Genomic DNA, 19226 nt, shown 5'->3' with positions numbered 1-19226 from the left:
CTCCCCTGTCTGTCCCTCCCCTCTCCTCTGGTGTCTCTCTCTCTCCTGTCTGTCCCTCCTCTCTCCTCTCCTCTTCTCTCTCTCCTGTCTCTCTCTCTCCTGTCTGTCCCTCCTCTCTCCTCTCTCTCTTCTCTCTCTCTCTCCTGTCCTCTGGTGTCTCTCTCTCTCCTGTCCTGTCTGTCCCTCCCCTCTCCTGTCCTCTGGTGTCTCTCTCTCCTGTCTGTCCCTCCTCTCTCCTCTCCTCTTCTCTCTCTCTCTCCTGTCTGTCCCTCCTCTCTCCTCTCCTCTTCTCTCTCTCTCTCCTGTCTCTCTCTCTCCTGTCCTCTGGTGTCTCTCTCCTGTCCTGTCTGTCCCTCCCCTCTCCTGTCCTCTGGTGTCTCTCTCTCTCCTATCCTCTGGTGTCTCTCTCTCCTGTCTGTCCCTCCTCTCTCCTCTCTCCTCTCTCCTCTCTTCTCTCTCTCTCTCCTGTCTCTCTGGTGTTCTCCTCTCTCCCTCCTCTGGTCGAGCCCAACGCGCTGATTCCTCTCTCCAGTATTGACTCAGCCAGACAGCAGGAAAGGTGATTGATTACTTTATTACTGATCGTACTGATCGAGAGCGGACGCCGCCCTCCGTCCCCGACTGCCCAAAAACTTTTGGAGGACCCCCGAAAAATTCGTCAGCTTTACAGTCGCTGCCCCTCTCCCTCTGTGACCTCTCCGACTGGAACCCTGAGCCGCCTCTGGGGCCCCTAAAGGCGTCACAGAAGGGTACCCCCCCCCCCCCCGGTTTTGGAACCGGGACTGAACCCAGGATGCACCAGGGCCCGGGGGAGTGGAGGGCCGGCTTTCGGAGAAATCGCCCTCTTCCGCCCCCCTGTGGCGAAGAGTGGTACTGCACCGTCTCTCGAAGTCAAGCGCGTCGAGGCCAATCTCGGCCTTGAGCTGAAATGTGGATTTGATTAATTGGACCAAGCAACGGACAAGGGCTGAAATGGAAGCAAATAACAGCAAAGTGTTGATTAAAACTTATAATAAAATGGAAATGTTTCTCTCTCTCTCCACCAGGGGGTGCTGTGATGCTGGGAGAGTGTTTGCTGTGAACAGCCAGGAGGTTGCCGGGAAACGGAGGGGGGGGGAGAAAACGGGCACATTGAAGAGTGAGACTGGTAAGGTGACTGGGTGAGCTCCTCCAGTCAGGACAGGAGGCTCTACTGTACACAGAGGGGGGCGGGGGTGGGGAACAGGCTGCCCAGCCCTGTGGTTGAAGCCGATACCCTGGGGCTTCTCTCCAGACACAGCTGGGTGAGCTCCTCCAGTCAGGACAGGGGGCTCTACTGTACACAGAGGGGGGTGGGGGCGGGGAACAAGCTGCCCAGCCCTGTGGTTGAAGCCGATACCCTGGCTCCTCTCCTGACACAGCTGGATGGCCTGGTCTGCTGCTAATTTACAGTGCTCAGGAACTGTGGGAGGGGTCCTAGCTGCCGGCCTTGACGGCGGAGTAAATGACGGCGTCTCCGCCCCCCGCCGGCCCCGCCCCCCCGGGCCCGGGGTTGAAGGTCACGCTGGCGTAGTTCTCGTCGGCGGTCGCCGGGGTCACCTGCCCCCCTGCAGCTGGTTTGATTTCGTCGTAGGGGGTCTCTCCTGGAGAGGGGAGATCGGTGATACTGTTACTGTCCAGTGTGACTCGTCAGCTGGTGTTCTTCTCCAAATGGGAGGCTCTACTGTACACAGAGGGGGGTGGGGGTGGGGGTGGGGAACAAGGCTGCCCAGCCCTGTGGTTGAAGCCGATACCCTGGCTTCTCTCAGGACACAGTTGGGTGAGCTCCTCCAGTCAGGACAGGAGGCTCTTCTGTACACAGAGGGGGGCAGGGGTGGGGAACAAGCTGCCCAGCCCTGTGGTTGAAGCCGATACCCTGGCTTCTCTCCAGACACAGCTGGGTGAGCTCCTCCAGTCAGGACAGGAGGCTCTTCTGTACACAGAGGGGGGTGGGGGTGGGGAACAGGCTGCCCAGCCCTGTGGTTGAAGCCGATACCTCGGCTTCTCTCACACAGACACAGCTGGGTGAGCTCCTCCAGTCAGGACAGGAGGCTCTTCTGTACACAGAGGGGGGTGGGGGTGGGGAACAAGCTGCCCAGCCCTGTGGTTGAAGCCGATACCCTGGGGCTGCTCTCCAGACACAGCTGGGTGAGCTCCTCCAGTCAGGACAGGAGGCTCGTCTGTACACAGAGAGTGGTGGGGGTGGGGAACAAGCTGCCCTGCTGGGTGAGCTCCTGGGATCAGTTCCCTCCTGCGGTCACAGATCAGCACCAGGAACTTCTCTGTGGTTTGACAGCTCAGTCTTCCCCAACCCCAAGACGATGGCCGCCAGTCGCTGTGCTCGGGGCTGGAACCCAGATCGGGCTGTGTGTTGCTGCTCTGACTCTCTTGACCCACCTGTGTTTGGGCCCGGGCTCTGACCCACGGACTGCTCCTTCCTCATCCTCCTCTTCCTCCCCCTCCAGACGCACAGTCCGACTGCAGCGCTGACCAGCACGACCGCAAGGACCACTGGAACCAGTACTGTCCACAGCGGGTTGGACGGGCCTGAGGAGGAGAGAATCCCAGCCCCCTCAGTCCAGGTGAGATCACAGTGGTCTGGTCCGGTCCGAGTCCCTCTGCGTGTGCGCCTCTGCTGTGCCTGTCTGACTGTGGCATGACTCTGTGTGTTGTGTCTCTGCATTTCTGTAATGTGTGTTGTGTGTTGTCTGTGCCTGTCTGATTATGGCATGACTGTGTGTGTTGTGTCTCTGCGTTTCTGTAATGTGTGTTGTGTGTTGCCTGTGCCTGTGCCTGTCTGACTGTGACATGACTGTGTGTGATGTCTCTGTGTTTCTGTAATGTGTGTGCTGCGTGTTGTCTGTGCGTGAGTGGTCACACACTTAACTGCCCTGGTTTCTGTGTTTGCTACAGTACCTGATGGATTACCTGCACTGGGTCCAGGTGTGTCTTTGTCCTTCAGGTCGATGGTCCACTCCTGGGTGGAGGTGATCTCTGCTCCGTCTCTGATCGCGCTGCACAGGATCCTCTCAGGCCCCTGGGGCTGACGGACAATACTGGCTCTGACGGTCTGCCCTGTTCGCTCACCGGCGCCGCCCTGCAGTGCGACCCCAGTACTGTCCCTCCAGCGCAGCTCCGTGTGGCCACAGCCCAGCCCGCAGGTGAGGGAGCAGGTCAGGGTGATGGTGGAGCCCCGCTGCACCTCTCCAGTGTGATCGGAGCTCACTGGGGAAAAGATCGAAGCCACAGTGACCTGTCAGATCAAAATGAGCACCTTCCCAGCCAGCCCACACCTGCTCCAGTTGTCCCCACAAGGCTGTGCAATCCCAGATGCCCCAGAAGCCAAAACGCGTTTACTAAGTGCCGTCAGAGATGGAATAAAACCACCAGAAACTCGAGTTCCTGACATCCATCATCATCATCATCATCATCGTGGTTGTCGTTCTGATGTCTTAAATTGTGTGGGGGTCATTTCGGATTGAATCTCTCTGTCCTTTCCCTGAAGGCGGTGGCTGGTTCTGTGGAGTACCGCTGGATGGTCTGGTCAGCGCTGCTCCGGCTGGACGCGGGTCGGTAAGCGGCGTGATTTCAGCTGTTCTGTCCACCGGGGGGCGCTGTGCAGACGGGACCTACCTGACAGCGTGTTCAGAGCGATGCTCTGATGGTCTTGTAGAAACTTTGTATTTTGATAACGTGAACACTTGTAGATGCCGCTGTCCTGGGTCTGGACCTGAGAGATCAGCAGTGATGTGTTCTGTGCCATCTGGACTCTGTCATCTACTGTCTGCCCTTTGAGAGGAGGTCCCCCACGTACAAGGGTATAGAGTGTCTCACTGCGGCTGGAACTGAATCTCTGAAAGGTCCAGACCAGCTTCTCTCCTTCTTCCAGGTCAGTGGTCATCAGACAGGGGAGGTGGAGGGAGCTGCCCTCAGGGGCGAACACCTCTCTTGAACCCCGGACCGCGGGCTGTTCTGTGGAAGCAAGAGGAGGAAGGGGGTTTCAGACACCGACAGTTCACAGCAGGCCTGGTGTTCCCCTGCCAAACTAGACGGTTACCATGGAGTGGAGTAAAGTGGACTACAGTGTAGTATAGTGCAGTACAGTATAGTGTGGTATAGCCAGCTACACTAGTGTGGCACTGGGCAGTGCACAGCAGTATTGTATAGTATAGTGCAGTTATACAGTACAGTATATGGTATCACGTGCAGCTCAGTGCAGTATAGCATAGTATAGTGCTGTAATACGGTACAGTATATTAGAGCACAGTGCAGTTCAGTGCAGTATAGCATAGTATAGCGCTGTTATACGGTACAGTATATTAGAGCACGATGCAGTTCAGTGCAGTATAGTGCAGTAATACAGTACAGTATATGGTAGCACTGTGAAGTTCAAGGCAGTATAGCATAGTGCTATTCACCATAGTATTGCATGATGCAGTATAACAGTACCGTGTTATCTAGTACAGTTGTAGTATAGTGCACTGTGATACAGTATAACAGTACAGTGTTGTCTAGTATAGGTTTAGTATTGTGCACTGTGGTGCAGTATAACAGTACAGTGTTATCTATTATAGTTGTAGTTATAGTGCAGTATGGCACAGTGCAATCCAGAAGAATATCATATAGTGCAGAGAAATACAGTTCAGGAGTGTAGTGCCATATAGTGTAGAACAGTGCAGTACAATGTAGTGTGCTGTATTGCACTGCAATATTTTCTGTGACCCATCTTCTCAAGAAGCGTGTTAAAGGCGTCCGAACTGGTAGAGAGTACCTGAGTGTCTGTACTGCACTGAAGCCTTCAGCTTGTCTTCCTCTCTCAGAACACACCTCCACGCCTGGTCTCGATCAGAATCACGAAGCTTCACAGTCAGGACAGACTCACACGGAGACGCTCCTCTGATCCCGAATCTCCGGTTTTTCAGCTCTGCGCCCTGCTCGTCCACCCAGGTCAGTTTCAGGTTCTTGTTACATTCGGCACTGTCAACATGGGGATACAGTCTGCAGTACAGTGACAGGACTTCTCCCATCAGGCTGGAATTGACTGGGGGAGGAGAGAGAGAGGATCAAACACCCGTTCTAGAAAACACCCCTCTAGGTCTGTCTGGGTTCTAGACCTCCCGACTGGATTCTACACCCCAGACTGGGGTTCTAGACCTCTGGACAGGGTTCTGGGCCTCCGGACTGAAAGGGTGGAAACAGAACCTCTTCCTTCGGGTCGGGCCGGACTGGGGAGAGAGTGAGGACAGTTCTAGACCTCTCCTGGCCCCAGCTGTGCGGAGCAGGGGGTGACTGTCCCTGATCCGAGCGCAGAAGCTGAACGAGCTCGGAGTGAACTGGGAAGCACCGGGAGAGAGGTCAGACTACAGGATCCTGACTTCATTCTTGTCAGGAAAAGATATCAAATACGTGAACGCTCAGATCCAATCTCGTCATTGGGATATCTGCATTCAGACCTCTTTCTCATCACTCAGGGTCTTACCAGAGAGCAGGCTGAGAGAGATGATCTTTCCTCTAGTGGAGTAATGACCACAGGTGTACTGTCCAGTGTCTTCCTTCTTCAGGTTGTGTATGTGTAGGGAGCAGTCAGACAGTACCGTCAGTCTCCCAGCCCTGTCTGTCTGTGTGGTAACAACCTGTCCTTTCTCGATCAGCTGTGTCTCGGGCCCAGACCCAGTGTTGTACTTCCAGGAAACTGAATCGCAGCTCTTGTCTCCATCACAAGGCAGAGAGACATTCCCTCCCTCAGAGGAGAACAGCTGCTGACCTGCAGGACAGACACACACCGTGAGCTCCCGTCACCTCTTCATCACCTTCAGCCACAGTCAGAGACTCCTCTTCCTCACCTCCTCTCTCTCTGTTCTAGTGTGTTTACAGCTCTGTGTCGTCTGCTCTCTTCCTCACCTCTTCTCTCTGTTCTAGTGTGTCTGCTCTCTTCCTCACCTCTTCTCTCTGTTCTAGTGTGTCTACAGCTCTGATGTGTCTCCTCTCTCCTCTTCCTCACCTCCTCTCTCTGTTCCAGTATCTACAGCTCCTCTCTACTCTCTATTCTCAGTTTCCTCTCTTCTTCCTCTTTCAGTGTTGTGCTTTATAATTCTCACCCTTTCTCTTCAAGAGAGGCAACGTGTCACATCTCAAAACACCAAAATAACAGGATTGAGAAATTAGCAGCTTTCCTCCTGACCTCATGGTGTCGTAAGAACTTTCAAACGAGAGGAGGCTCATAGCCAACGAGTCTGTTCGGTGAGATGAGTTAGTAGTGCGTTAGTAGTTTATTCGTTAACCAGGAGCTCACCCAGCTGTGTCTGGAGAGGAGCCGGGGTATCGGCTTCAACCACAGGGCTGGGCAGCCTGTTCCCCACCCCCACCCCCTCTGTGTACAGAAGAGCCTCCTGCTCTCACTTCTCAATGGACTTCCTCGAACCACAGACCCTCTGTCTCGGCCTCCCTCCCTCCCTCTCCTCCTCCGGTTCTGTCCGGACCTGGTGACCCGACTCACCCTGCGCGGAGCCCAGCGCCCAGATCAGGAGAGGAGCCATCAGAGAGGGCAGCGCCGACCTCATTGTCCAGTCTGCCAGTGTGCCCCTCGCCCCCTCGCCCTCTCGGTCTCTCCCTCCCTGCAGCGACAGAAGCAGGAAGTGACTCTGAGTCTGAACTGGCCGGTGGAGAGAGCCGGCCCCTTCCTGTCAGAGCCGCTAACCACAGCCGCTTGAGAAAGAGCTGAGAATGGGCGTCGAGGAAAAAAGAGGACTTATCTTTTCTTCGTTAGCTGTGAGAGAATCCGCACAGCTTGTTCTCCACACCCGCCCCCCTCTGTGTACAGTAGAGCCTCCTGTTCTGACTGGAGGAGTTCACCCAGCTGTGTCTGGAGAGAAGCCAGGGTATCGGCTTCAACCACAGGGCTGGGGAGCTTGTTCCCCACCCCCACCCCCCTCTGTGTACAGAAGAGCCTCCTGTTCTGACTGGCGGAGCTCATCCAGCTGTGTCTGGAGAGAAGCCAGGGTATCGGCTTCAACCACAGGGCTGGGCAGCTTGTTCCCCACCCCCACCCCCCTCTGTGTACAGAAGAGCCTCCTGTCCTGACTGGAGGAGCTCACCCAGCTGTGTCTGGAGAGAAGCCCCAGGGTATCAGCTTCAACAGCAGGGCTGGGCAGCCTGTTCCCCACCCCCACCCCCCTCTGTGTACAGCAGAGCCTCCTGTCCTGACTGGAGGAGCTCGTCCAGCTGTGTCTGGGACCCTTGACCCCTGTGGCTGGTGCTGCATGAGCTCAGAGAGCAGGAGGCTCTGCTGTCGGCTGTACAGCTCACGAGTCTGAGGGCAGCAGTCCGGCTCGGTCCTGCTCATCCGAGTCTGAGCACAGCACTCCCTCTGCTCCCCAGACTGATGCAGTGTCGTGCCATCGAGAGAGACCTCCAGCCGAGAGGAACGACCACATCGCCCCCCGGCACAGAGGAGCTCACAGGATTCGTTCACAGCGGTGAACCAGAGAGCTGAAGATCAGTGCAGCACACCACCAAGCAGGAGGCAATGAGAAAGTCTGGACTTCTCTCTGCTTTGCTAGCTGACGAACTCCGCCCAGAAGGAGGTTCTCAGTCCGGAACCGAACCCCGGACCCCCGGCAAGCACAGCCTTGAACTGATTTGACAGCAAGCCCTCCCTTGTGCTGTCGTCTCCGCTTCTCCAGCTCCGCTGTCCCTCTTGGCAGAGGGGACAGGGCGACGCGCCCCGATGAGGCGGGTGAAAGACACTCCCAGGACAGGGTTAAAAAAAGAAAAGCTCTTTTATTTACAGCGCCGCGGGCAAAACAAAATGACCGCAAGAACCGCGAAGCTCAAGCTCCTCTCTGAGCCGCCAACTTCGTCGAGTCCCTCTCTTTCCCCGAGTTCCGGGGTTAGCCGATGGCCCCCAGCCTCCCCCCCAGACCCGGTCTCTCTCTCTCCCCATCATCTCTCTTCGCAGCAGCTGCTCTTCCAAACCGGCTCCCAGCGCCGGCGGGTTCCTCCGCCCCCCCGTCCTCGGACCGACCCGGGCGGCCTCAGCCGAGCTGCCGTTGGATCCGACACCCGGCCGGCCGCCAGGCGAGGGAGGGCAGCAGATCGTTCCCCCCCCCCTCCACGGCATCCTGGGATCGGCGCTCCTCCAGACGGGCGGCAGGTCAGCAGGTTCCGCTGAGGGCGTCTGATTTTTTTCTTGCATTTTATAATAATAATAAACTATTTTATATAGCGCCTTTAAAGGTGGCTTCTCAAAGCGCTGTACAGAATGACAACAATAAATAAGAATACACAAGATAAAACACAATGACAGCACACAGAGGAGACTGGGGGTGGTGGTACTAGGAAGAGCAGGGGGGTGAAGAGTGGAACCAGTTCAGGAAACCCTGTTCTGAAGAAGAGTCTGGATTTTGCGATCGTCGGTTACGTGGCGTGAGGACAGAGGCAGGAAACGGACTGACCGTGACGCAGAAATCGAACCCCCTCCGTTCCGTATCCCCTTGTGGGGCGAAAAGAGAGGGGCCGAGGGGCGTGCGCTCGATGACAGAGAGGCGCGTGTCGAGCGGACGGCACTCAGCGCTGGGTCTCGAGCTCCATCCCTGATGCCGGCTCTTCTAGAACCGGATAAACGCATGTTTATTATTGGTCTTTATTTACTTCATTGGTCCGGCTCGCTTCAGTGGAGCGAGACGGAGACTGAGAGATTCCTTGCCATCAGTATCGGCTCTGAAATGTCATTCTGTATAGATGCACGCTAAAATGAAATAATATTCATAATGTAAACTAGACTGACTCCACTGCTCTGTTACTGGAGTTTACAGCCTGTGGACAGACCTGCTCCAGACTGACTCCACTGCTCCGTTACTGGAGTTTACAGCCTGTGGACAGACCTGCTCTAGACTGACTCCACTGCTCTGTTACTGGAGTTTACAGCCTGTGGACAGACCTGCTCTAGACTGACTCCACTGCTCCATTACTGGAGTTTACAGCCTGTGGACAGACCTGCTCTAGACTGACTCCACTGCTCCGTTACTGGAGTTTACAGACTGTGGACAGACCTGCTCTAGACTGACTCCACTGCTCTGTTACTGGAGTTTACAGCCTGTGGACGGACCTGCTCTACACTGACTCCACTGCTCCGTTACTGGAGTTTACAGCCTGTGAACAGACCTGCTCTAGACTGACTCCACTGCTCTGTTACTGGAGTTTACAGCCTGTGGACAGACCTGCTCTAGACTGACTCCACTGCTCCGTTACTGGAGTTTACAGCCTGTGGACAGACCTGCTCTAGACTGACTCCACTGCTCTGTTACTTGCCTGTGAGTTTGCTGTTCCTCCTCTTGGTATAGATGACGACTCCAACGACCAGAGGGATGATCAGGACAATGAGGAAAATGGAGAGTCTCACTGATAGCTGCAGTATTCTGCTTGAATCTGGAAATGACAATTAATAACAGTGTATAGTCACACGTGAAAGTAAGAGGAGAACTGTATTCTCTCATTTGAATGATACTGAGCCAATAAGAATTTTTTTGGGGTATATAAATTCAAAGAGATCCTAATGTACTCTGTGTCTGTGGTCACACACTTAACTGCCCTGGTTTCTGTGTTTGCTACCTGATGGATTACCTGCACTGGGTCCAGGTGTGTCTTTGTCCTTCAGGTCGATGGTCCACTCCTGGGTGGAGGTGATCTCTGCTCCGTCTCTGATCGTGCTGCACAGGATCCTCTCAGGCCCCTGGGGCTGACGGACAATCCTGGCTCTGACGGTCTGCTCTGTTTGCTCACTGGCGCCGCCCTGCAGTGCGACCCCAGTACTGTCCCTCCAGCGCAGCTCCGTGTGGCCACAGTCCAGCCCGCAGGTGAGGGAGCAGGTCAGGGTGATGGTGGAGCCCCGCTGCACCTCTCTTGTGTGATTGGAGCTCACTGGGGAAAGATCGAAGCCGCAGTGACACGTCAGAATAAAATGAGCACTGTGAAGTGTTTATTCACTCTACAATTCAAAACTGTTAACTGTTTCAGGGGTATCCAGTCTCGGTGCAGGGGAGCCCCCATCTAGGACTCTTCCCTGAAGTCCTCAGTGTTGAAAGACCTGAAACGCTTGTGAGTTTCGATCAGTTTAGCTGGTTCTGTTAAGTCACGTACGTAACTAGCGTAGAGGCTAGAGAGCTGAGGTTTTCATCGCAGATGAGCTCCTAGGTTTTTAAACAACAAAACTGTTTGAAGTGTTCTGGGGCTGGTCACGGCTGAGCTGTTGTCATCTAGCTTAATAAATCAAAGTCCGATGGGAAAGAACATGGCAGCACAGGGACCAGACAGTGAGGTACAAGATCTGCTCTGTTTTTTCCTACAGAAGAGCCTGGGGCATTGCTGAACATCTTGGGTCTGTCCACCGGGGGGCGCTGTGCAGACGAGACCTACCTGACAGTGTGTTCAGAGCGACATTCTGATGGTCTTGTAGAAGCCTTTTATTTTGATAACGTGAACACTTGTAGACGCCGCTGTCCTGGGTCTGGACCTGAGAGATCAGCAGTGATGTGTTCTGTGCCATCTGGACTCTGTCATCTACTGTCTGCCCTTTGAGAGGAGGTCCCCCACGTACAAGGGTATAGAGTGTCTCACTGCGTCTGGAACTGAATCTCTGAAAGGTCCAGACCAGCTTCTCTCCTTCATCCAGGTCAGCGGTCATCAGACAGGGGAGGTGGAGGGAGCTGCCCTCAGGGGCGAACACCTCTGGCTGTGCTGTGGAAGCAAGAGGAGGAAGGGGGTTTCCGACACGGATAAGTCCCCCTTGCTATCTTTTCCAGTCGCAGTGTTGAAACGAAAATGAACAGCAGAAATGAGCTGTGGTAATGTACACGTGAAAAACGGAGTGGGAGCGCTCCCTGCGTCGGTCAGTCTGAGCCGGCTGTCGGGTCCGGTGTCACCGATGAGCCGGAGTCTCGTGTCTGTTGGCCGGGCCGAGTTCTGTGTGCAGCCCAGAATAGCCCAGTGCCCTTGAGTGTAATTCTGTGCAGTGCAGTATAGGAAACTGCTAAACTACACTTGCAGCATAGTTTAGTAAAGTACTGTTCAATGCAGAGTAGATTAGCACAATGCAGCATAGTTTAGTACAGTACTGTTCAATACGGTGTAGTTGAGTATAGTGTAGTTTAGTACTGTTCAATGCAGTGAAGTTTATCATTATACAGTTTACATATACATGTTACAGTTTAGTGTAGTACTGTTCAATGCGGTGTGGTTTAGTATAGCAAAGTAGTGTGATGCAGTATATTTCACTATAGTGCAATGTACTATAGTTAAGTATATTATAGTGCAGTAGTAATTCATTGCAGTATTGTTAAGCATAGTGCAGTGTAGTGCTGTATAGTCCACCCAGGTCAGTCTCAGGTTCATGGTCTTGTTACATTTGTCACTGTCAACATGGGGATACAGTCTGCAGTACAGTGACAGGTTTCCTCCTGTCAGGCTGGGTTCAACTGGGGGAGGAGAGAGAGAGGATCAAACACCCGTTCTAGAAAACACCTCTCTAGACTTCTGGACTGGGGGTTCTAGACTCAGGGTTCCAGAGAGGATTGAGGGGAGAGAGAGGAGAGAGAAAGATTCAAGTCCTGTGTTTTATTCTTCATAATGACAGCTTTAAACAAACATTGCTGGAAGTGTTTGAATTAATTTATCGTGAAAGGTATTCTGCATTGTAAAGAGCTGAATGAATTGGATTAGCAGCATATACCTACCAGAGAGCAGGCTGAGAGAGACGATCTTTCCTCTAGTGGAGTAATGACCACAGGTGTACTGTCCAGCGTCTTCCTTCTTCAGGTTGTGTATGTGTAGGGAGCAGTCAGACAGTACCGTCAGTCTCCCAGCCCTGTCTGTCTGTGTGGTAACAACCTGTCCGTTCTCGATCAGCTGTGTCTCGGGCCCAGACCTACTGTAGTATCTCCAGGAAACTGAATCGCAGCTGCTGACTCCATCACAAGGCAGGGAGACATTCCCTCCCTCAGGGGAGAACAGCTGCTGACCTGCAGGACAGACGCACACCGTGAGCTCCCGTCACCTCTTCATCACCTTCAGCCACAGTCAGACACTCCTCTTCCTCACCTCCTCTCCCTCTGCTCTGATGTCTCCTCTCTCCTCTTCCTCACCTCCTCTCTCTGTTCTAGTGTGTCTATAGCTCTGATGTCTCCTGATGAGCTCACCCAGCTGTGTCTGGAGAGAAGCCAGGGTATCGGCTCCAACCACAGGGCTGGGCAGCTTGTTCCCCACCCCCACTCCCCTATGTGTACAGAAGAGCCTCCTGCTCTCAATGGACTTCCTCGAACCCCAGACCCTCTGTCTCGGCCTCCCTCCCTCCCTCTCCTCCTCCGGTTCTGTCCGGACCTGGTGACCCGACTCACCCTGCGCGGAGCCCAGCGCCCAGATCAGGAGAGGAGCCATCAGAGAGGGCAGCACCGACCTCATTGTCCAGTCTGCCAGTGTGCCCCTCGCCCCCTCGCCCTCTCGGTCTCTCCCTCCCTGCAGCGACAAGCAGGAAGTGACTCTGAGGCTGAACTGGCCGGTGGAGAGAGCCGGCCCCTTCCTGTCAGAGGCGCTAACCACAGCCGCTTGAGACAGAGCTGAGAATGGGCGACCCCGCCCCCCCCAAGCAGGGGGTCGAGTAAAAATAGGACTTCTCTTGTCTTCGTTAGCTGTGAGAGAATCCGCACAGCTTGTTCCCCACCCCCACCCCCCTCTGTGTACAGCAGAGCCTCCTGTCCTGACTGGAGGAGCTCGTCCAGCTGTGTCTGGGACCCTTGACCCCTGTGGCTGGTGCTGCATGAGCTCAGAGAGTAGGAGGCTCTGCTGTCGGCTGTACAGCTCACGAGTCTGAGGGCAGCAGTCCGGCTCGGTCCTGCTCATCCGAGTCTGAGCACAGCACTCCCTCTGCTACCCAGACTGATGCGGTGTCGTGCCATCGAGAGAGACCCCCAGCCGAGAGGAACGACCACATCGCCCCCTGGCACAGAGGAGCTCACAGGATTCGTTCACAGCGGTGAACCACACCACGCTGTGAAACTGTGAGAGAGCTGAAGATCAATGCAGCACACCACCAAGCAGGAGGCAATGAGAAAGTCTGGACTTCTCTCTGCTTTGCTAGCTGACGAACTCCGCCCAGAAGGAGGTTCTCAGTCCGGAGCCGAACCCCGGACCCCCGGCAAGCACAGCCTTGAACTGATTTGACAGCAAGCCCTCCCTTGTGCTGTCGTCTCCGCTTCTCCAGCTCCGGTGTCCCTCTTGGCAGAGGGGACAGGGCGACGCGCCCCGATGAGGCAGGTGAAAGACACTCCCAGGACAGGGTTAAAAAAAGAAAAGCTCTTTTATTTACAGCGCCGCGGGCAAAACAAAATGACCGCAAGAACCGCGAAGCTCAAGCTCCTCTCTGAGCCGCCAACTTCGTCGAGTCCCTCTCTTTCCCCGAGTTCCGGGGTTAGCCGATGGCCCCCAGCCTCCCCCCCAGACCCGGTCTCTCTCTCTCCCCATCATCTCTCTTCGCAGCAGCTGCTCTTCCAAACCGGCTCCCAGCGCCGGCGGGTTCCTCCGCCCCCCCGTCCTCGGACCGACCCGGGCGGCCTCAGCCGAGCTGCCGTTGGATCCGACACCCGGCCGGCCGCCAGGCGAGGGAGGGCAGCAGATCGTTCCCCCCCCCCTCCACGGCATCCTGGGATCGGCGCTCCTCCAGACGGGCGGCAGGTCAGCAGGTTCCGCTGAGGGCGTCTGATTTTTTTTTCTTGCATTTTATAATAATAATAAACTATTTTATATAGCGCCTTTAAAGGTGGCTTCTCCAAGCGCTGTACAGAATGACAACAATAAATAAGAAGAATACACAAGATAAAACACAATGACAGCACACAGAGGAGACTGGGGGTGGTGGTACTAGGAAGAGCAGGGGGGTGAAGAGTGGAACCAGTTCAGGAAACCCTGTTCTGAAGAAGAGTCTGGATTTTGCGATCGTCGGTTACGTGGCGTGAGGACAGAGGCGGGAAACGGACTGACCGTGACGCAGAAATCCCCTTCCGTATCCCCTTGCGGGGCGAAAAGAGAGGGGCCGAGGGGCGTGCGCTCGATGACAGAGAGGCGCGTGTCGAGCGGACGGCACTCAGCGCTGGGTCTCGAGCTCCATCCCTGATGCCAGCTCTTCTAGAACCGGATAAACGCGTGTTTATTATTGGTCTTTATTTACTTCATTTGTCCGGCTCGCTTCAGTGGAGCGAGACGGAGACTGAGAGATTCCTTGCCACCAGTATCGGCTCTGAAATGTCATTGTGTATAGATGCACGCTAAAATGAAATAATATTCATAATGTAAACTAGACTGACTCCACTGCTCCGTTACTGGAGTTTACAGCCTGTGGACAGACCTGCTCTAGACTGACTCCACTGCTCCATTACTGGAGTTTACAGCCTGTGGACAGACCTGCTCTAGACTGACTCCACTGCTCCATTACTGGAGTTTACAGACTGTGGACAGACCTGCTCTAGACTGACTCCACTGCTCTGTTACTGGAGTTTACAGCCTGTGGACGGACCTGCTCTACACTGACTCCACTGCTCCGTTACTGGAGTTTACAGCCTGTGAACAGACCTGCTCTAGACTGACTCCACTGCTCTGTTACTGGAGTTTACAGCCTGTGGACAGACCTGCTCTAGACTGACTCCACTGCTCCGTTACTGGAGTTTACAGCCTGTGGACAGACCTGCTCTAGACTGACTCCACTGCTCTGTTACTTGCCTGTGAGTTTGCTGTTCCTCCTCTTGGTATAGATGACGACTCCAACGACCAGAGGGATGATCAGGACAATGAGGAAAATGGAGAGTCTCACTGATAGCTGCAGTATTCTGCTTGAATCTGGAAATGACAATTAATAACAGTGTATAGTCACACGTGAAAGTAAGAGGAGAACTGTATTCTCTCATTTGAATGATACTGAGCCAATAAGAATTTTTTTGGGGTATATAAATTCAAAGAGATCCTAATGTACTCTGTGTCTGTGGTCACTACCTGATGGATTACCTGCACTGGGTCCAGGTGTGTCTTTGTCCTTCAGGTCGATGGTCCACTCCTGGGTGGAGGTGATCTCTGCTCCGTCTCTGATCGTGCTGCACAGGATCCTCTCAGGCCCCTGGGGCTGACGGACAATCCTGGCTCTGACGGTCTGCTCTGTTTGCTCACTGGCGCCGCCCTGCAGTGCGACCCCAGTACTGTCCCTCCAGCGCAGCTCCGTGTGGCCACAGTCCAGCCCGCAGGTGAGGGAGCAGGTGAGGGTGATGGTGGAGCCCCTCTGCACCTCTCTTGTGTGATTGGAGCTCACTGGGGAAAGATCGAAGCCGCAGTGACACGTCAGAATAAAATGAGCACTGTGAAGTGTTTATTCACTCTACAATTCAAAACTGTTAACTGTTTCAGGGGTATCCAGTCTTGGTGCAGGGGAGCCCCCATCTAGGACTCTTCCCTGAAGTCCTCAGTGTTGAAAGACCTGAAACGCTTGTGAGTTTCGATCAGTTTAGCTGGTTCTGTTAAGTCACGTACGTAACTAGCGTAGAGGCTAGAGAGCTGAGGTTTTCATCGCAGATGAGCTCCTAGGTTTTTAAACAACAAAACTGTTTGAAGTGTTCTGGGGCTGGTCACGGCTGAGCTGTTGTCATCTAGCTTAATAAATCAAAGTCCGATGGGAAAGAACATGGCAGCACAGGGACCAGACAGTGAGGTACAAGATCTGCTCTGTTTTTTCCTACAGAAGAGCCTGGGGCATTGCTGAACATCTTGGGTTTGTCTACCGGGGACGCTGTGCAGACGAGACCTACCTGACAGTGTGTTCAGAGCGACATTCTGATGGTCTTGTAGAAGCCTTTTATTTTGATAACGTGAACACTTGTAGACGCCGCTGTCCTGGGTCTGGACCTGAGAGATCAGCAGTGATGTGTTCTGTGCCATCTGGACTCTGTCATCTACTGTCTGCCCTTTGAGAGGAGGTCCCCCACGTACAAGGGTATAGAGTGTCTCACTGCGTCTGGAACTGAATCTCTGAAAGGTCCAGACCAGCTTCTCTCCTTCATCCAGGTCAGCGGTCATCAGACAGGGGAGGTGGAGGGAGCTGCCCTCAGGGGCGAACACCTCTGGCTGTGCTGTGGAAGCAAGAGGAGGAAGGGGGTTTCCGACACGGATAAGTCCCCCTTGCTATCTTTTCCAGTCGCAGTGTTGAAACGAAAATGAACAGCAGAAATGAGCTGTGGTAATGTACACGTGAAAAACGGAGTGGGAGCGCTCCCTGCGTCGGTCAGTCTGAGCCGGCTGTCGGGTCCGGTGTCACCGATGAGCCGGAGTCTCGTGTCTGTTGGCCGGGCCGAGTTCTGTGTGCAGCCCAGAATAGCCCAGTGCCCTTGAGTGTAATTCTGTGCAGTGCAGTATAGGAAACTGCTAAACTACACTTGCAGCATAGTTTAGTAAAGTACTGTTCAATGCAGAGTAGATTAGCACAATGCAGCATAGTTTAGTACAGTACTGTTCAATACGGTGTAGTTGAGTATAGTGTAGTTTAGTACTGTTCAATGCAGTGAAGTTTATCATTATACAGTTTACATATACATGTTACAGTTTAGTGTAGTACTGTTCAATGCGGTGTGGTTTAGTATAGCAAAGTAGTGTGATGCAGTATATTTCACTATAGTGCAATGTACTATAGTTAAGTATATTATAGTGCAGTAGTAATTCATTGCAGTATTGTTAAGCATAGTGCAGTGTAGTGCTGTATAGTCCACCCAGGTCAGTCTCAGGTTCATGGTCTTGTTACATTTGTCACTGTCAACATGGGGATACAGTCTGCAGTACAGTGACAGGTTTCCTCCTGTCAGGCTGGGTTCAACTGGGGGAGGAGAGAGAGAGGATCAAACACCCGTTCTAGAAAACACCTCTCTAGACTTCTGGACTGGGGGTTCTAGACTCAGGGTTCCAGAGAGGATTGAGGGGAGAGAGAGGAGAGAGAAAGATTCAAGTCCTGTGTTTTATTCTTCATAATGACAGCTTTAAACAAACATTGCTGGAAGTGTTTGAATTAATTTATCGTGAAAGGTATTCTGCATTGTAAAGAGCTGAATGAATTGGATTAGCAGCATATACCTACCAGAGAGCAGGCTGAGAGAGACGATCTTTCCTCTAGTGGAGTAATGACCACAGGTGTACTGTCCAGCGTCTTCCTTCTTCAGGTTGTGTATGTGTAGGGAGCAGTCAGACAGTACCGTCAGTCTCCCAGCCCTGTCTGTCTGTGTGGTAACAACCTGTCCGTTCTCGATCAGCTGTGTCTCGGGCCCAGACCTACTGTAGTATCTCCAGGAAACTGAATCGCAGCTGCTGACTCCATCACAAGGCAGGGAGACATTCCCTCCCTCAGGGGAGAACAGCTGCTGACCTGCAGGACAGACGCACACCGTGAGCTCCCGTCACCTCTTCATCACCTTCAGCCACAGTCAGACACTCCTCTTCCTCACCGCCTCTCCCTCTGTTCTGATGTCTCCTCTCTCCTCTTCCTCACCTCCTCTCTCTGTTCTAGTGTGTCTACAGCTCTGACGTGTCTCCTCTCTCTCTGTTCCAGTATCTACAGCTCTGATGAGTCTCCTCTCTCCTCTTCCTCACCTCCTCTCTCTGTTCTAGTGTGTCTATAGCTCTGATGTCTCCTGATGAGCTCACCCAGCTGTGTCTGGAGAGAAGCCAGGGTATCGGCTCCAACCACAGGGCTGGGCAGCTTGTTCCCCACCCCCACTCCCCTATGTGTACAGAAGAGCCTCCTGCTCTCAATAGACTTCCTCGAACCCCAGACCCTCTGTCTCGGCCTCCCTCCCTCCCTCTCCTCCTCCGGTTCTGTCCGGACCTGGTGACCCGACTCACCCTGCGCGGAGCCCAGCGCCCAGATCAGGAGAGGAGCCATCAGAGAGGGCAGCGCCGACCTCATTGTCCAGTCTGCCAGTGTGCCCCTCGCCCCCTCGCCCTCTCGGTCTCTCCCTCCCTGCAGCGACAAGCAGGAAGTGACTCTGAGGCTGAACTGGCCGGTGGAGAGAGCCGGCCCCTTCCTGTCAGAGGCGCTAACCACAGCCGCTTGAGACAGAGCTGAGAATGGGCGACCCCGCCCCCCCCAAGCAGGGGGTCGAGTAAAAATAGGACTTCTCTTGTCTTCGTTAGCTGTGAGAGAATCCGCACAGCTTGTTCCCCACCCCCACCCCCCTCTGTGTACAGCAGAGCCTCCTGTCCTGACTGGAGGAGCTCGTCCAGCTGTGTCTGGGACCCTTGACCCCTGTGGCTGGTGCTGCATGAGCTCAGAGAGCAGGAGGCTCTGCTGTCGGCTGTACAGCTCACGAGTCTGAGGGCAGCAGTCCGGCTCGGTCCTGCTCATCCGAGTCTGAGCACAGCACTCCCTCTGCTCCCCAGACTGATGCGGTGTCGTGCCATCGAGAGAGACCCCAGCCGAGAGGAACGACCACATCGCCCCCTGGCACAGAGGAGCTCACAGGATTCGTTCACAGCGGTGAACCACACCGCGCTGTGAAACTGTGAGAGAGCTGAAGATCAATGCAGCACACCACCAAGCAGGAGGCAATGAGAAAGTCTGGACTTCTCTCTGCTTTGCTAGCTGACGAACTCCGCCCAGAAGGAGGTTCTCAGTCCGGAGCCGAACCCCGGACCCCCGGCAAGCACAGCCTTGAACTGATTTGACAGCAAGCCCTCCCTTGTGCTGTCGTCTCCGCTTCTCCAGCTCCGGTGTCCCTCTTGGCAGAGGGGACAGGGCGACGCGCCCCGATGAGGCAGGTGAAAGACACTCCCAGGACAGGGTTAAAAAAAGAAAAGCTCTTTTATTTACAGCGCCGCGGGCAAAACAAAATGACCGCAAGAACCGCGAAGCTCAAGCTCCTCTCTGAGCCGCCAACTTCGTCGAGTCCCTCTCTTTCCCCGAGTTCCGGGGTTAGCCGATGGCCCCCAGCCTCCCCCCCAGACCCGGTCTCTCTCTCTCCCCATCATCTCTCTTCGCAGCAGCTGCTCTTCCAAACCGGCTCCCAGCGCCGGCGGGTTCCTCCGCCCCCCCGTCCTCGGACCGACCCGGGCGGCCTCAGCCGAGCTGCCGTTGGATCCGACACCCGGCCGGCCGCCAGGCGAGGGAGGGCAGCAGATCGTTCCCCCCCCCCTCCACG

At 54.5% G+C, this 19226-nt stretch overlaps 3 protein-coding genes across 4 annotated transcripts; all 3 read right to left on the bottom strand.

The window, feature by feature from the left end:
- Nucleotides 1-558: 558 nt before the first annotated feature.
- LOC148813581 (uncharacterized) lies at nucleotides 559-6630 on the bottom strand. Of its 2 annotated transcripts, none has more exons than XM_088908206.1 (7): nucleotides 6515-6630; nucleotides 5498-5782; nucleotides 4790-5059; nucleotides 3652-3990; nucleotides 2935-3243; nucleotides 2416-2565; nucleotides 559-1622 (listed from the first exon to the last, which is right to left on the bottom strand). In XM_088908206.1, exons 1-7 carry the CDS (start codon nucleotides 6576-6578, stop codon nucleotides 1456-1458), a joined length of 1584 nt encoding a protein of 527 aa, XP_088764332.1. In that variant the 5' UTR covers nucleotides 6579-6630; the 3' UTR covers nucleotides 559-1455. The 2 variants fall into 2 exon arrangements, with proteins under 2 accessions (XP_088764332.1, XP_088764333.1); XM_088908207.1 differs by having other exon boundaries at nucleotides 2947-3243.
- Nucleotides 6631-9312: 2682 nt separating this feature from the next.
- On the bottom strand, nucleotides 9313-12074 carry LOC148813580 (uncharacterized). Its single transcript, XM_088907959.1, has 4 exons — nucleotides 11748-12074; nucleotides 10432-10752; nucleotides 9640-9936; nucleotides 9313-9444 (listed from the first exon to the last, which is right to left on the bottom strand). The coding sequence occupies exons 2-4, from the start codon at nucleotides 10697-10699 to the stop codon at nucleotides 9320-9322; spliced, it is 690 nt and encodes a 229-aa protein (XP_088764085.1). The 5' UTR covers nucleotides 10700-10752; nucleotides 11748-12074; the 3' UTR covers nucleotides 9313-9319.
- Nucleotides 12075-14773: 2699 nt separating this feature from the next.
- On the bottom strand, nucleotides 14774-18034 carry LOC148813579 (uncharacterized). Its single transcript, XM_088908398.1, has 5 exons — nucleotides 17932-18034; nucleotides 17171-17455; nucleotides 15855-16175; nucleotides 15064-15360; nucleotides 14774-14898 (listed from the first exon to the last, which is right to left on the bottom strand). Exons 1-5 carry the CDS (start codon nucleotides 17993-17995, stop codon nucleotides 14774-14776), a joined length of 1092 nt encoding a protein of 363 aa, XP_088764524.1. The 5' UTR covers nucleotides 17996-18034.
- Nucleotides 18035-19226: the final 1192 nt, after the last annotated feature.

The sequence above is a fragment of the Atractosteus spatula genome (assembly GCF_055471065.1).
Source record: "Atractosteus spatula isolate fAtrSpa1 chromosome 10 unlocalized genomic scaffold, fAtrSpa1.hap1 SUPER_10_unloc_1, whole genome shotgun sequence".
NCBI classification, from domain to species: domain Eukaryota; kingdom Metazoa; phylum Chordata; class Actinopteri; order Semionotiformes; family Lepisosteidae; genus Atractosteus; species Atractosteus spatula.
Note: the sequence above shows the minus strand (reverse complement) of the source record. Positions and strands in the feature narration are given on the sequence as shown.

Coding starts and splice junctions, on each gene's coding strand:
- LOC148813581 (XM_088908206.1), bottom strand. CDS start 6,578: ATGAGGTCGGCGCTGCCCTCTCTGATGGCTCCTCTCCTGATCTGGGCG. Junction 3,244..3,651: donor CGCTCTGAACACGCTGTCAG/GTAGGTCCCGTC, acceptor TCTTTTCCCCAG/TGAGCTCCGATCACACTGGA. Junction 2,566..2,934: donor CAGTGCAGGTAATCCATCAG/GTACTGTAGCAA, acceptor TCTCCTCCTCAG/GCCCGTCCAACCCGCTGTGG.
- LOC148813580 (XM_088907959.1), bottom strand. CDS start 10,699: ATGACCGCTGACCTGGATGAAGGAGAGAAGCTGGTCTGGACCTTTCAG. Junction 9,937..10,431: donor CGCTCTGAACACACTGTCAG/GTAGGTCTCGTC, acceptor ATCTTTCCCCAG/TGAGCTCCAATCACACAAGA. Junction 9,445..9,639: donor CACACCTGGACCCAGTGCAG/GTAATCCATCAG, acceptor TGTCATTTCCAG/ATTCAAGCAGAATACTGCAG.
- LOC148813579 (XM_088908398.1), bottom strand. CDS start 17,995: ATGAGGTCGGCGCTGCCCTCTCTGATGGCTCCTCTCCTGATCTGGGCG. Junction 17,456..17,931: donor GGCGCTGGGCTCCGCGCAGG/GTGAGTCGGGTC, acceptor TCTGTCCTGCAG/GTCAGCAGCTGTTCTCCCCT. Junction 16,176..17,170: donor CTCTCTCAGCCTGCTCTCTG/GTAGGTATATGC, acceptor TTGCTTCCACAG/CACAGCCAGAGGTGTTCGCC.